The sequence below is a fragment of the Penicillium psychrosexuale genome (assembly GCF_028828465.1).
Source record: "Penicillium psychrosexuale strain IBT 29551 chromosome Unknown utg000004l, whole genome shotgun sequence".
Classification (NCBI taxonomy): Eukaryota; Fungi; Ascomycota; class Eurotiomycetes; order Eurotiales; family Aspergillaceae; genus Penicillium; species Penicillium psychrosexuale.
In genome coordinates this window covers 6,083,646-6,099,961 of record NW_026643189.1, presented here as the reverse complement: position 1 = coordinate 6,099,961, position 16,316 = coordinate 6,083,646, and the positions used below count along the sequence as shown (strand labels likewise).

Here is a 16,316-nt window from a genome sequence, read left to right as displayed (position 1 = left end):
AATAAAAAAATCGGCAGATATCCTACCACTACTCCGTACCCACCAAGGATCCCCCTCGCCCTCATATCCCTACATCAAAATACAAACAATAACCCCCTACCCTTCCCTTATCCCTTATCCCTTACATCACCGCCCTCTCGTTGTCAATTCCCGTCTCAGCCAAGTAAGCCCGTTCGCTTCACAACTCCCACGAGAGAGACAAAACCATGCAAGCCGGGAACTCACCTGTCCCATGTGCCGTGTCATATCTACCAGCCCTAGCAGGATCACCCGGTTGTCCGTGATTGTCGGCTACGGTGCGTTGTGAGTGGTGTGGCGCGGGTGGAGAACAAGCCACACAGATTTGTGGCGTTGGATCGGTCGATTAGCCGCACAGAATCGGCACCTGGAGCCGAAGAAGGTGGCTTGTTTTTGGTGTTGGAGTACTTCTTAGGGTTTTTGGGGTTTGTTTGGATATAAGATGTTATTGTTAAGATGTTATCTTGTATACGGTACGGGAGTTCAAACAAATTACGGAGTTATAGTATGGATTCTAGAACTTTTGGGGATGATGTGTTTAAGGCCTAGAGGGTCCATAACTAGTCCGACAGGCCTAATTGGGAATGTGTTTCGCAAGCAGGTGTTACTTGAACTGGATTAGGTAGAACAAATGCTATACTAGAATGTCGGGTAGTTGATGCTCATATACATAACCCTATTAAGCCGATCACATGTCTAAGCAATGCGAGTTAGTTACTCTGACAAGATTGCATCATTAGCAATGACGATCAGCGAGAGCGAGACCGAGACCGAGATCTCTTAATCCCGAGACTAACGATAAATCTGTAAGCCAAGGTCAAGCCCCCTAACAACGGGGTGGCCGTTGCGTCACGCGTCCTCCACCATCCCTGCAAGCCCACAAGCCCAAGCCCCAGTCTCACCATTCCCCTGAAACGAGGCTCAAAGAAGAAAAAGGGGGTCGCCAGGATCATTGGCTCAGGATTCTGTATAGATTGCGCTTCATTTCGCTTGTTGCAACACGCCCCCCGGAAAATGTTCGGGCTGCGGAGGGTCCGGTGGGGAGACGGGAATTTCTGCTATGGTATTTGCCATGGGCCGTGGGCTTCCGGGCTTATTGGAAAACTGCTATGACCACGATGCCGGTTTGGCCCCCAGGTTTAAACCGCGGGATTTGAAAGGTTTCTTGGGGCTTTGATCGTCTAAGGGTAACAATAAAATAGAATCCCGAATGACTGGGTTCTTTGTCTTTGGACCTTAGCTTTGCGGGAACGATTGAGTTTGGCCCGGATAGATAGGGTTGGTGTTTACAGTCGGACTTTGTATACAATATATGGAGTACATAGTTTGTTTCCTAGATTGTAGGTTGTCCATGTTATCAATACATATTTATACATGTTAAGCTTCAAACTCACCAACTGGATCTTCCAAACTGGTTCGCGGATCTCTACAGTTAAGCGGGGCCCATCCGACGTAATCACAAGCTTTTCCAAGGTTGTCAACTTCAGACTTGCGGTTTGTGATATCTCCATGTAGTACCTGTTTCGTAGATCGTTTGACAACGTACGGAGTACATCGGTTCTCGTTCAGCGGTGGATCTATACAGATGACTACATGTTGTACAACATCTGTGTTACTATAGCAGTATACCAGAGGTAGTCGCTCTGCCATTTTCGAAATCTGCTAAGCAAAAGATTGTACGGAGTACAGAGTCAGAGTAAGAGTGTGACAGCGTAGGCCCAAACGGTTTCCCACAGATCGGGCACCATGCGAGTGGTCCCCGATATCTAAAGCCCGAGAAGATGGCCCACCAATCACCGTCTACGCTGCCGGGTGTCATGGCCGAGCAAATTCAAATTCGAGTGTTTCCGACTCAGACTCGGATTTAACTTCAATCTCCTCGATCCATTTTCCTGTAGTCCATGCAAGTTGCGTCACTTGGACTGTCACTCCGGAGATCACGGGTTGGTTCCTTACGCCTCCATCTTAGACTGTATCTGTACTCTGATGATCCACCTCGTGTTGTATCGAGGAACATATCACAAAAGTTTTACATCCCATTACCCAAAAGGGAATGGAAAGGACTAGGGTGGCGATCGGTGAACACTGGCTATAGCTAGAGAATGTAGAATGATCCATGATGTACTCGGTACCCCACACGGAGTACTCCGTACTCCGTCAGCTTTGCACGATGATTTTCTCCATAGACTTGCACGTCAGCGTAAGCGAGGCGATCGTTAATAACATCTGAACAGGATATTGTCCCCACGTGACCCCAACGGCGAAAAAGGGGGCCACAGGAACGCCGTGCTTGGACCTCCTGCAAAGCCATGCGGAAGGCCCGACAGTCAGGAAACAGCTGCGAGACCGTTCGCTCCACATTTAGACTTCTTAGTGACGGGTACTCCGTTGAGCTTCAATAGATGGTTTCCGGGTCTTTCCTGGGATTGTTGATGTTCTAGTTGTGCTCATGCTATATCAAGTATTTAGTTACTTACTCTCTCTTCTTCTACTGACACACTCCTCCTCTAATCCCCGTACTCAAACACCCGATCTAAGCTCGAGTGCACGGGGCTACGTGATCAGCGATGATCCCTGCAGGCCGACAGGGATTTATCTCAAATACTTGCCGTGTCTCTGATTGGCGAAGCGACGGGGGGAACAATAGTCTATCTTGAGTAAACTAAGTCGGGAAAACAACAAATCAAAATTAATTAAAATTCAAAATCTGACAGGTCCAATCTCGGGTACACCCTAGTCGATGTTGCATTCCAGGACGACGGGTTCATCCTTTCAGAAACGGCTTTTCCCAGGAGTACGGAAATCCGATCTGGCCGTCCACACGAGGAATTGTCCACATGGCTACACAAGAACTTTCCCTTTTTTGTATTTTTGACTTTCTCTACCACCGTGTTTCACGGAATATACAAATATACAGGGATACAACCTTGGAAGCCCAGGGGAAATCAATTAATATCTTTTCTCCACACACTCAGCTTTGACTCTATAGATAGTCCAGTTCAGAGGTTCCAATCATTAATTAATGGTTAATCTAGACAGGTGGAATAGATTAAGTGATCGAATAGATTAAAGATTTGAGGAGGCGTCTATTGGTTACCAAATAGGAAGTCCCACACTAACCATGACAAATACCTGGGGGACCAATCAACTTCCTAGTTCTTCCATATGGATATATGCAGGTAAGGTATGCCCCTGGAGGATGGAAATTACAATATATACGCATTCGGTACGTATTGCTGTATTTTTACCCTCCCACAGTGGCTGTGCTCACCCAAAGGTTCAGAGCCATACCACCTGGTGACAAAAAAGCAAAAAAAAAGGTGTGGCTTGCCTTTCAACGGTTTCCACCGGTGGAGATCTCCTCTGCTGCGACATGCCTAACCGGGTAGTCTGGAAACTTCGCACTCGTCGATCCTCTCTTTCGATCCGATCTGGCGTTCTGATGCATCCATCCATTCTGTTTTTTTCTTGGTACACCAGTGTTTGGACTAGAAATAGTCGGTGGGCTGAAGGGGACGGGAAAAATAGATTGACCTATACTTGCGCCGTTACGGTCTGGGAACAATTAAAGATATCCACATGCGCAGATTGGAATGGATAACGTCACGTCCCGTGTCTTTGCAGCTGTCTTAATAAAAACATCCACGGTCAACTGTCAGTGACAGGTGGCAGGTGGCCCATGCTTTTCGTTTAATTTAGTGTTCTTTTTCTGGAAATGGATTTTGATAATATAAAAAGATCAAGGATTAAGCGAGCCTCGACCTGGATATAGAACAGAAAAGCAAAACCGTCACGTTTGTGATGGGGTTCAAGCCATAGACAGCCTGCAAGGCATATCACAATGTGCCATGGAATCTGTAGATATTGTACAAGCTGATCGACGTCTTCACGAATACCTCATACCTCGGGGTTGTTCGGGCTAGAGCTTTTATCACACGGAGGCCCCGATTTCCCCATACTATTGAATCCCAAAAAAGGGATAAAAGGATAAAACAATAAAACAATAACAGAATTCCTTTAGAAATTTGTCAAACTCGGTCCACCGGTCCACTGCTCCACCGTGGATCATCGCGAGGTCGAGAAGGAACCCTGGTCGAGCCAATGAGATCTCGGGCTTGACCGATTGAACATGGATCGGATATGAATCGAGGAAGTGTTGTGCATGGCTGGCTGAGTGGAATCTGGGACGTCTAACCGCTTGTCACTCGGAAGCTAGATCTGCCCCTGGCTGTTTTTGGCGTGGTATTTTGACCCCTTTCTGTTTTATTGTTTTATTGTTTAAGTTATATTATTTTATGTTAGATCTATAATTAATTCGTCGGATATTAATTCTTAGTTGTCAAATTGTCAAACTACTATGTTGTATACCGGAATCGAAGGTTGCTTCTTCTATAACTTGCAAAGCAAAGGAGCTATAAAATCAAAACAGTTAGCGCCATGATGATTTGGAATTCCAGCAACGGGGCTCAGGGTCGATCACTCCGATCTTTTTCTGCTTTACGCGTCTTTCCTCAGCCCGAATTCCCGGGTGGTACTGAAGATCCTAACGGAGTATTTTTCCACTCCCCACGATCTATAGATTACAATAGTGTGGTATTTATTTGATTTGATTTTCTACATGTTTTACCTTGCCTGTATTATTCCGAACTGTCAGCTCCGAGATCTTGGATCGTGATCTTCCATAGCGGGACCTGTATTTTTTTCTTTTGGACCCGTCCCCCTGGTACTTAAGACTTGACTACTATAATAATCTCTTCGTCTACTTATACTTCAACTCTCTTTCTTCTATCATCATATCACCATCACCATTACCATCACCATCACCATCACTATCACCATCTACCATCATCTACCACAACCATTACATTTACCACCCAACTACTCTCATAATGCCTGCTTCACACCGTCGTGGTCCTTGGGTTCCAGAGGAAGACCAACTCCTCACCCAACTAGTCTGCGAACAAGGCCCCAACAACTGGGTTCGCATCTCTCAACACATGCACTACCGTTCGCCCAAGCAATGTCGCGAACGTTTTCACCAAAATCTCAAGCCCTCGCTGAACAGAGACCCAATCTCCCCCGACGAGGGCCTCATGATTGAGCGCATGGTCAATGAAATGGGAAAGCGCTGGGCTGAGATAGCCCGCCGTCTCGGCAACCGCAGCGACAACGCAGTCAAGAACTGGTGGAATGGCAGCATGAACCGCAAGAAGCGCGGCCTGTCCACCCCCACTACTTCCCGCACTTATTCAGGCCGCATCGAGGCACCCTACACCCGAGCCTCGGCGATGAGCCCATCGCGCTCTCGCTTCTCTTCTTCCTCTCGCCCCTCATGGACAGAGTTCATCGAGTCCGCTATCTCTGAACAATACTCCCACTCGCGCCGAGAATCCATGGCTTCTTCCACCCGCCATCTCTCCCCCATCTACACACTCCCCTCTATCAACCGACCAATCGAGACTCCCCTCACCTCGCCTGCTTTCTCAGAGGCTTCACACTCCACCTCTTGCGAGCCGCCTTCTATGGTCTCAGACCACAATTCCGTCTGTTCTTCTTCACCCCGCACTTTCCCCTCTCCGCAACTCCTGCCCTTGCCTGTCGACCTGCGCTCGCAGTACGAGATCCGGAGGCCCAGTGTCCACGTTGTCGAGGACTCGCCCAGTTACCCGGCTCGCTCGCTCGAGTCTCTGTCAGAGATCGCTTCCACGCAGCGCTGGATTGGCCACCAGCCTACCCTAGCCTCATGGCACCAGCCTATGGACTTGCCCAAGTCTTGGATCTCCAGGTCTGAGCCTACTCGTGACACTCGAATGGGGTTGGACAATTTGCTCAATTGAAATATTGAACTTCCCATCATGATTGTTACGAGTCTCATTTCTCAACTCTGTTTTCCTCTCGCTTTATACTCCTGATTCCCCTTCGCGCTCGGGTCCATCGATGGAACCCTTCCTGTACATTTGCTGAAAGCTCCTCAATTTTCTTTGTGTCCATGCTCTCTTATAGGGAGGTATTATGATTTTCTTTTGTATATTCTTAATGTGTATTACCATGTCATTTTCAAAGTCTGTTCTTTTGGGCCTTCGTGCTCGGTTCTACGTTGAATGATTATTTTCCCTACTTTTTTGCTGTTTGATTAGGCACCCAATCTGGAGAGATCGGGCTCTCTATTTCTGCATTTGGGATCCCATGATACTCTGTTTATAGTAATGATCTAATTGAATAATTAATAATAATAATATCTAAGCATTTCACTCCCTACCCAAATCTGCATTCCGACCCTCCTATATACAGACCACCCATTGTACATATACGAATACCTTCTGTACTCCCACACCTCCCCGGTTCCAGCCAGCCTCTCGTCTAATATTGCAGATTGCAGGCATCAGGGAATGCAGACATGCAGCCTCCAACCGTTTCGCCCTCCCCTTTGCACGGGTCCCCATGAGGAATGCGCCACCGGGCACACGCTGTGCTCACGAGGACGGACGCAAGGGATGCGAGAGCATGAGGCGGCCCTGGTTCTGGTTAGGGCCTACGCACGGAAGTAAGGACCCACCCGTCTGTCTGACAAGGCAAGGTTTGGAGATACAGATATGGAACGTGGTAGATTGTAGATTGGAACTTGTATAGTGCTTTGGCATGTATTGTTGCAACTTGCAGATGACGTGATGCTTTATGTTTATGCACATGTATACTAAATCCCAGCTAGGGATGGTCATTTCGTTATAAGAAATAGGAAATAGGATAATACCTGATGCTGATGCTGATGCTGATGCTGATGCTGATGCTGATGCTGGCTCATGTATGGCCTGCGTCCAGACCATCACGTAATGCATACATGTACATAATGCATAACCCATGGATACCCTGCACAGTGACAGGCAAGAATCAGACCCGGACATGACACACACCTCCAGGAACAAAGGAAGTCTATTCGAGAGGTTCGTCCGCGCCTGCAGGAGAAAATGGAAAATCAAACGGTCTGGCGCCGTCTCGATCTAGAGTAAGATTGACGGATCCACTAGAGGAATGGAGGATATGTGGGGGCAGCCTAAGCTGCCTAATACAACGCATTAACCTAAAACGCAGAGCGAGAGAGAGAGAGAGACAGAAAGAGAAAGAGAGAGAGAGACGAAGAGAGAAGGATGAGCGGGGAAAGAACTATATTCAGTATGTACATATTCCGTATAGGAACTAGGATCAACGCCACCCAACCAGGCCAGGGTACGGAATAGACAGACCTTGATTATCCCGCCTATCCGCCCCAATTCTCTTTGAATGAAACCGATGCGCTACGGTGATGTTTCGCTCGGATCGCCCAGGACGGGATGAGCGTTGGGACGAGAGCCAATCAGTGGAGGGGTCGTGATGCATTAGGACGGATTGGTCACCTTCTGACGGGATGAACGGCGGGGCCCTTGGTGTTGCATGGATCGTGGAGATGTTCATGCAAGCCCTCTGTTTTGTTTTTTGTTTTTTTTTTTTTTTTTTCCCCCCTCTCTTTTGTCGGGTCTTACTTTCCGCTTCCCCCGTGAGGCTGTTTGGTGCAGGTTCGTTGAGATTTGGTTTTTTTATTTAATTTGGTGGTTGGGTTGGGGTACGGTAACCAAGTTTATGCCGTTTCATCGTGGTATTTGGGTCTGTTTCATTTGATCTGTTTCGAGTCCACTATAGGATTATCATCGTCTATTCTATCAAATTATCAGCTCCACATTATGATGGCAAAATGGTGGCAGCTATCGCTTCCACACACCGTCTCTGTTCTCAAAAATAATTGATCAGGTATTATCTACCATTCGTCGAATCAGATCGAGTAGATTGACTTCCGATGTGATAGGAGACAGTAGCTCGGTAAATCACAAGCTAATTATGCACAAGGAATTCTATTTTATACCTTGTAGGTCCACTGATATTTCAACATTGGCATTGTGAAGATCTGCAGGTTCCCAGCATGTATTGTGCATCTTTTGGCTTGCATACCGTCCATACTGTTTGTTTACCTACCTTTTGCCTGTGGATCCGAATGTGACCGTGGAACTCACACGGGACAAATCTTTCTCCCAAGAAACCTGAATCTCAAGGAAAAACACCCCAGGAAACTCTAATTCCTTGATCCAAAGCATAGGGCAAAGAAAGTTCAAGGACTGCCGCTAACACTGCCCTGACCACCACCCGGCACCTGCGCACGATGGCCAAAATGAAAAACGGCGCCAAGGCCAGATCAGATCGTATCCGTTTATCACTCCGCTGATGTGGATATTAATATATGTAGCATTAGTTACCATGGGAGAAGGGAGCACCGTGCCAAATACATATATTCATCCATGGTTTGACATACACACGTTGCAACTCGAATCCATGGATTCATTCTTCTGCCGTTGCATTCCAAGCTCCCGATCTTGCGATCGACAGCCACATCGCCCTATAGAGCAGTCATGCCGGGATCAATTGTGGGATCCATCCATATGCACAAGAGCTGAGATCGAGATTCGGACACCGATAGATAATCAGCATCCATAGACTTTGAATGTTACTTTGTTTGGTATTACGTCTGTACTGATAATACAAAGCTCTCTGATTGGCCCACGGAGAATCTCGGTGTAATCTCACGCCTGTCCCAAAATAGCTCTAGCGCAGAAAGGTACCTGCCTGTCGGTACGCACGATGGCTGCCGTCCCCTGAGCATATCCGCGGACAAGGTGTGAGCCTTGAGGTGACCGTTCCTCGGGACTTTTCCCGAAGCCAAAGCCTCCATTTTCCAGTGCTGCTAACCATGCAAGTCCCTTCATTTTCCTTTCTGGGTAATTCGCTCCGGTGGCGGTCGTAGGGGCTTCCGGCGCTCTCTTAGGGGCGCCAGCTCGCGTGGCAGGAATCTGCAGGATTCTGGTTTACAGGGTTGTTCTTTGAAGTCTCTTGCTTCATTGGGATGCTCTTTCTGTATTGGGTTTTTTTTTCTTTGAGGGTTTTCAACGGTTGCGTAATTATTTCTGGGATTTTGAGTTCAAGTGGGGTTGTTTATGGAGCCCGTACTATCTATCGTCACGCTTGTACGGAGTACTCCGTAGATGCACAACCGACAACCTCAGGGGTTATTATTGGTATTATTGACGTGGTCCTTCCTAATACGGTTAAGGAGTTTTTCATTGTGATTCGATTATAGTTTACTGGGATAATGCTTAGCAACGGCTTATTGGAATAGCAAATGTTTGATATCTGGAAGGAGACATGGTAAGTCTTCCCCTTTACTGGCGACCGAATATAGGCATACTCTGAATCGGACATTCGATCTCAACATCGCGACCGCCCTCGTACACAGTATCCTTTTCGTCCCAGAGCTTCCACGATGCCCCAGCCGGCAGATAGACCTTGACCTTGCGCTGACCTGGCTCCAACACAGGCACAACCAAGTACTTCGACCCAAACATATACTGAGTCTCGACCTCCCAAGCTTGTTCATCCGACGGGAACTCGTAAAACAAAGTCCTCATCACAGGAGTCCCCTTTCCATGAGCCTCCCGCATCAACCCGCGCGTGTACTCGCGAAGCTGCTCGCGAATCCCAATATACCGTTTACAGATTTCATAAACCTCATCCCCATATGACCAGATCTCATTATTCGCCCCGCTAGCCGTCGGCCGTCCCTCCGGCTTCGGCTCACGGTCACCATGCAGCCGCATCACCGGACAGAACGCTCCCCACTGGAACCATCTCGTGAACAGCTCGCGGAACGCAGGATCCTTGGGGTTGCCGCCGTGGAAACCGCCAATATCGGTCGTCCACCATGGAATCCCGGCTAGCCCCATGTTCAGGCCCGCTGCGAGTTGGTTGCGAAAGGAGCTCCACGACGACGCGATGTCGCCGCTCCACACGAGCGCTCCGTACTTCTGACTGCCCGCCCATGCACACCGCAGGAGATTGACGATGTTCGTTTGACCCTCTGCAGTCATGCCTTCGTAGAAACCCCGGGCGTACTCTTTCGGGTAGGTGTTTCCGACCTGCAGGTTGCTGCCGGCGTGGTAGCGGTAGATATCGAAGTCGTAGATCGAATACTCAGGCTCGGCTTCGTCGAGCCAGAATGTTTTGATACCTATGTCGTAGTAGTTTTGCTTGGCTTTACTCCAGATGAACTTTCGGGCTGCCGGGTTCGTTGCGTCGAAGTGTGTGATGTCGCCGTCGCATTGCATCGCTACGCGCATGCCGCGGTCGTGACGGATGAGAAGCCCTTGTTCGAGTATCTCTGGGAAGTTCTCGGATGCATTTTCAACGGTGGGCCAGATGGAAACCATGAGCTCAATTTTGAGCTCTTTAAGCTCCTTGACCATGGCCTCTGGAATCGGACATTGTTAGCGGGTCTTTCTATCGAAACGATATAAAAAAAGAGAATGACAGCTCACCCGGATCTGGCCAGAACTCCGGATCAAAGCTCCATTCTCCTTGATGCTTCCAATGAAAGAAATCAATGATAATCAAATCCAGAGGAACCTCGCGACGCCGGTACTCGCGCGCAATACCGAGCAGCTGCTCCTGGTTCGTGTAGCGGAGCTTGCACTGCCAGAAACCAAGACCATATTCTGGCATCATAGGAACATAACCCGTCACTTTGGCATACGCCTCTTCAATCTCCGCGGGGGTGTCACCCGATACAACCCAGTAGTCCAATGCCTTGGTCGAATACGCCTCAAAGCTCATGATATTTGTTCCCAGAACCGCCCGTCCAATGCCGGGGTTATTCCAGAGGAAGCCGTAGCCGAGCGACGAAACCGCAAAGGAACACTGGCCTGGGAGTTGCGGTGCGCTAGTTCAAGGTCTGTACCTTTCAGGTTCAGGTAGGGCTGCTGATACTGTCCCATACCGAAGATCTTCTCTTTGCGATCGAGAGACTCGAATCGCATCGTGAGGTGGTAGTCGCCGCCTAGGATTGGACGCATCTCGCGAGCTTCGATAGTCAGCGCGCTGCACTTGGGGTCCATTGGATCCAGGCGGTGGCGGGCATACTCCTCGAGGAGTTTGTTTCCCTTCGAATCGTAGACGATAATCTTGCCTCTGCGTGACACAGTTGCTTTGATCTTGCCGTTTGTAATAGTCGCCTCTTGGTCAGTAGATATCTCAATGCTTAGGTTTGGGCTGGGTGGCTTGGAGGAGAGGGCCCAATCTTCCATTGGAATTGACGCCTGTCTCGTTGCACGTACGCGGAAGGCATTCTCTCCCCATGGCTGCACCCAGAGGATATGGTCGTCGAAACGGAAGATGAGCTTGTCATCTTCGGTGTAGAGCATTTTGGTAAAACAAGTTGTTAGTGGTATTAATCTACTGTTCCTGATGGAAGAAGAGGCGATTTGTCTTAACAGATGAGCTGTCCAGTTCGGGAATTAAGTATTGAGGGAATGGCATGGTACCCCTCACCATGCAATCCTGATGCTGTGACAGGGCTAATTCCGATGACAAGGCAGATCCACTACATGAAGTACCAGTAACAACACTCATTTGTTCGAGGAAACTACTAAGATGCCTCAGGGGTGGTTAGGTGGATATATGCACCTTTAAGCGCCCCGAGATCATAGGTAGCATCCGTCACGAGTTTAGCCTAAAGTCGACCTTCCAAATAGAGCAAGGACATGACTCCGTGTTTTCCAAAAGAGGAAATTTAGATCGTATGAATGAAGCTGCGTTAATAGTCTTCACAACGTGCTATCTACCCGGAGGAAACGTTCAAGGATAGTGGAGGTAGAAAAAAGTATCAAGTATCTGTGGCACAATACCATTAGCAATACCTCAGATATTCTTTATGTGAGAAGTTGGGTTTGAAAGCTACAGCATAAGTCATTGTGTGCATATCGATGTTAGTCAAATGCCTGTTACAGTCGCCAATCACTGCCATAGTGTTATGCCTATCGAATTTGGTAGTTGGGCCAACGATACGTCTTGTATCGTGAATAATATCACCACAAGAACTGGTTCATCGGTAAGGAGAGATAATCAAATATGTGGCAATAGGTAGGAGTTAGCGACCCTAGTGTAATTATTCTTCTCTCTTGGCTAAGCCCTTTGAGAAAGGAGAAAGAGAAAGCATCTCTTCTGGTCCAACGGTCATTTCAGCTAACATATTACCAACCACAACTTTGAGGCAAGACTGCTGTGGGTAGGTCGATACGACAGAACATGAGTATCTGAAACGTAGGGTTACGTGCTATTATCCTTCCGTGGTCTACTATTGCTACGTATAACTATCTCGTGGTCATTACTGACTACTCAGTCCTAGACAATACCTTCTTTATCTGAATTTCAGGAGACTAAGAAACCCCTAGGTTTGTTCTACAGAGAGAGGTCTTTAAAACATAAACCTATGTCAGAGAAGAGATGTTAGGGCTTAAACAACTCGTGTATGATGCACCATGACTAGATCTCAATCCATATGGTCTATCAGCTTCGTTGGAAGATAATTCCCTGTGTTTGGCCAATTTATTGCAAAATTTGACTCTCACTTTCTCCTTATTTAGACGTTTATAAGCCTATACAGCGTGCCTATGAGGTATAGTACTTCGGTGCCGAGAGACCATGTTACCATCCCTGTCTTCCAACTCTTCTTTTTTGCTTAAACTTCCAAGTATCAAAGCAAATCAACTTGAGCTCATTCGCAATTCATCATCAGACCCAGGATTCAACAATACTAAACCGTTCAGACGTCCACGGGAGGTCCCTTGATATTGCCGGCTGGTGTTCCCCGGAAAAAGGACGCTATTCCTTATCAGGACAGAGAGTCAAGCTACCAGCGGGCACGGTTTTCATCTTGCATTGCTCATCCTATCCCCTCAATTGTCAATATCATTCGAACGGCTAGCTGATATCAGATCTGAGCCTTCGATTCATCCAGCGAAGCCTGAATCATGGCATTCAGCGGGGCCGCCGAGGCTCCTACCGCGGACATGGACATCGACATGGACCTCGACCTAGGACCAGAGCCCGAGCCCGAGCTAATTCAGGTGGTGAGTGTTTGCTTTTGTCTTTATAGTCATGGTCGATTGTCAACTAACATGTGTCGAGTGCTAGGAAACAACTCCGAACTTAGAAACCACCGTCGACCCCCTCACCGATGAAGCGGTCTACGAAAAAGTGCATGTTCGCGGTGTCGATGAATTGACCACGGAGAATATCAAGCAATTTGCTCGCGACTGCTCTGGACAGGAGCCAGTGCGCGTCGAATGGATCGACGACACATCCGCCAACCTCGTCTTCTCCTCCGCCGAAATCGGCCTCCAAGCTCTCACAGCTCTCACCCAAGTCGCCGAGGAAGAAGACGCGTCTACCTTGCCACCTCTGCGTCTCCGATCGGCGAAACTTTTCTCCTCCCACCCTGATTCCGTCCTCCAAGTGCGATCGGCTGTCAAGTCGGACCGCAAGCAAGCACGCGCTCATGAGAAGAGTCGCTTCTACCTCATGCACCCCGAGCATGATCCCCGAGAACGCTTGCGGCAAGAGTTTGCGGACAGGAGACGTAGCGATGATGCAGGTGATGGCGACTACAGCCGGCGCAGATTCGACGACCGGGAGCACCGGCGCCGCCGAGACCGCGCCGAGGATGACCACTTCAATGCGGACATGTACGGTGATAATGTTGGCTCTGAACCCGAGCGCGCTCGGGGAAAGCCTAGAGGTCGCGGCCAGAGAGAGCTGTTCCCAGACGACGAGGGCCGATCCAGTGGACGTCTCCGGAATCGCAGTGCGTCTCCAGGACGAGACACGTTGGAGGAAGAACTTGGAGTTAATCGAGGCGGTGGCGATAATAACAGGCGGTTCCGTGAGAGGTCGCCTAGAGGTCGTAAGAACAAAAGTAAAGAGCTTTTCCCAAGCGCGAGCGAGAGCGAGTCAGGAAACCGCGAGCTTTTCCCAAACAAGCCCACATCCAGCTACATCAAGAAAGAGTTGTTGCCCAGCAAGGCTAGTCACCATCGCCGGTCAGATGCATTCGACGCTTCTTCTGCCCCGGGCACCTCTGAACACAGACGCCACAGCAATATTGAGCTTTTCCCTGATTCCACCAACAATGGCGCCCGCATTCGCGGAGCAGCCATAGCCACCGAGGACCAAGGATTTGCCATCCGAGGCGGCTCATCGAGTGGCATGTCGATCAAAGGCAAGGGTGCGTCGGTGCGCGAGCTGTTCCCTTCCAAGTACGACAATGGCACCAACAATAACATCAAAGTTGGCGCCAACGCTGGCAAGGAATTGTTTTCTGAGACACTAGAGGGACGCGGCGGTCGTCGGCGTCGGGCTGAGGATATGTTCAGCTGAATAGACTAAGCGATAGGCCGAGAACTTGTGCATTTGCTTGATTATGAGGCTTCGGGAGCATGGTGGATATCCGGCGTTTCAATAATGGGATGGGGAAATCGATTGTCTGATAAAAGTTTCATAATGACACATACTCTGCTCTGCTGATGGGTGGAACCCGTATATTTTCTGTAATCTCCAATATAACGCAATAGAAGATATAGACCAAAGTAACATTAGTTGAGTCGTACATGGGAAGATATATACAAGTCGTGTTGTGCGCCACGACTAACTCTCCCCAACCAAAATCCTTCCGAGGCATCAGATGCAAGCATGGCCACCTCCAGAACAATTGATGCACTAGCAAGTGCTATAGTTGCGCAGTTCCTGCGCAACAATGACTATTCAGAGACACTGAAGGCTTTTATCCGCGAGGCTGACCTTGCTCCTGACGTGGGGCAGACCTCGGGCGACGACACCAACAACTGGACCATCCAAAGTTTGCTCGAAGAGAAGAGCACATATGACCAAACTGTGAATTTTGAAAGATATGGCAAAGGCAATCAGCAGTCGACTTTATGGAGCGAGCCAGGTGAGCTTTCTTCTAGCATGGCAGTCGAAAGTCATTGGGACTCGGCCTGTCAAGCTTTAACTATCAGCGGTTGCCTTTGTTGTGGTATCTGACAGACCCTCTAGCACCATCAAAGCCTTCTCTCATCCAGACACCGACATCATCAAATATTCTTGCTGCGTCGGTAGAGCAATGGCAGAAACCCCGCGGCGATGCCGATGAAGTCGCCGCAGACGCTGCACCAGCGCAGTCGTATATCGTCTCTACGGGTGCAGACAGGCAAGTACATTTACTCGAGACGGCAGAAGGTAATACGGCTGTCAAATCATTCTCGGGAATCTCTGATTCGCCCGTTCTATCAGTTGTCTCGATCCTCCAGGGGCGGTACATCCTCATGACCAACATGTCTGGACAGCTGCTCCTCCAGCATGGGTCCCAAACGCTGGACAGCAGGAAGGACCATGCAAAGTACGCAGTGAAGGTGGTAGCCTACCAAGACAAGGCTGATCCTTCCAAGTGGTGGGTTGCCACCGCCGGGTGGGACGAGTGTGTTTTCTTATATTGCCTCAATATTCCCGACGAAGTAGACGCACTATCTCTCACGATTGGTGAGCCCGTTGCACGCATTAAGCTCAACTCAAACCCGGATTCACTATTGTTCGTCCCACACGTGGACACCAACGAGCTGCTCCTTCTCGTCTCGCGCAGAGACTCGACTTATATCTACTACTACCAGGTAGAAGCATCGGAAGAAACCGATACTCGTGGAAATGATGAACCCGCTGCCGAGAAGTCACCGCGGGAAGCTCGTCTCCTTGGACAGCAGAATCTGGCCCCCCATTCCAATGCCTGGGTTGCGTTCTCGCCGGTCCACATGGCGCTCAGTCCACACGACCCAGGCCTCCTGGCCGTAGCGACGTCGACATTGCCCCATTTGAAAGTGATCATCGTGCGTCTGCTATTCCCCGCAACGACCGCTTCAGAGGACCCGGTGACACAGGCGTCTCAGGCACTGGCAACACTGGAACTACAGAACCGCGAGGATGCTGCTATCCTCGTGCAGGCAAACACCTTCTCGCCGCAAACTGCTTACTCCACACCGCAAGTGGCATGGCGGCCTAATGGGTCTGGCGTCTGGGTCAATGGAGATGATGGTGTGGTTCGTGGCATCGAGACGAAGACGGGGAAGATCATTGCTACGTTGAAGGGTGGTCATGACTCTGGCTTTAAGGTGAGGACTGTTTGGTCGGGTCTTGTTGCTGTACCCCAGGAAGAGGGTGACCCGGTCTGGGAGGAATGGGTTATCAGTGGTGGGTTTGATAAAAAGTTGATTGTTTGGAAGGTATGACCTTTGTGACTATACCGAATATCCAGGCCAATACGAGTCATGGATGTGAAAGCAAATGTGAAGTAGAGGTAAATGAATTGATTTAGACATAACTAAATATAAAAACGACTG

At 49.0% G+C, this 16,316-nt stretch overlaps 5 protein-coding genes across 5 annotated transcripts; 3 read left to right on the top strand and 2 right to left on the bottom strand.

Annotated features, from left to right (window-relative positions):
* Positions 1–4,907: 4,907 nt before the first annotated feature.
* On the top strand, positions 4,908–5,855 carry flbD (putative MYB family conidiophore development protein FlbD; the record flags this gene model as incomplete). The annotated part of the gene is made up of 1 exon (XM_057189131.1): positions 4,908–5,855. The coding sequence occupies one exon, from the start codon at positions 4,908–4,910 to the stop codon at positions 5,853–5,855; it is 948 nt and encodes a 315-aa protein (XP_057040834.1).
* A 2,769-nt stretch (positions 5,856–8,624) lies between these two features.
* Positions 8,625–8,940, bottom strand: N7518_008203 (uncharacterized protein; the record flags this gene model as incomplete). The annotated part of the gene is given in 2 exon segments (XM_057189130.1): positions 8,625–8,891; positions 8,911–8,940. 2 exon segments carry the CDS (start codon positions 8,938–8,940, stop codon positions 8,625–8,627), a joined length of 297 nt encoding a protein of 98 aa, XP_057040833.1.
* Positions 8,941–9,260: 320 nt separating this feature from the next.
* N7518_008202 (putative glycosyl hydrolase) lies at positions 9,261–11,294 on the bottom strand (the record flags this gene model as incomplete). Its single annotated transcript, XM_057189129.1, has 3 exons — positions 9,261–10,345; positions 10,413–10,796; positions 10,832–11,294. The coding sequence occupies 3 exons, from the start codon at positions 11,292–11,294 to the stop codon at positions 9,261–9,263; spliced, it is 1,932 nt and encodes a 643-aa protein (XP_057040832.1).
* Positions 11,295–12,902: 1,608 nt separating this feature from the next.
* N7518_008201 (NCBP3 domain-containing protein) lies at positions 12,903–14,307 on the top strand (the record flags this gene model as incomplete). The annotated part of the gene is made up of 2 exons (XM_057189128.1): positions 12,903–13,001; positions 13,066–14,307. 2 exons carry the CDS (start codon positions 12,903–12,905, stop codon positions 14,305–14,307), a joined length of 1,341 nt encoding a protein of 446 aa, XP_057040831.1.
* A 312-nt stretch (positions 14,308–14,619) lies between these two features.
* N7518_008200 (uncharacterized protein) lies at positions 14,620–16,205 on the top strand (the record flags this gene model as incomplete). The annotated part of the gene is made up of 2 exons (XM_057189127.1): positions 14,620–14,878; positions 14,983–16,205. 2 exons carry the CDS (start codon positions 14,620–14,622, stop codon positions 16,203–16,205), a joined length of 1,482 nt encoding a protein of 493 aa, XP_057040830.1.
* Positions 16,206–16,316: the final 111 nt, after the last annotated feature.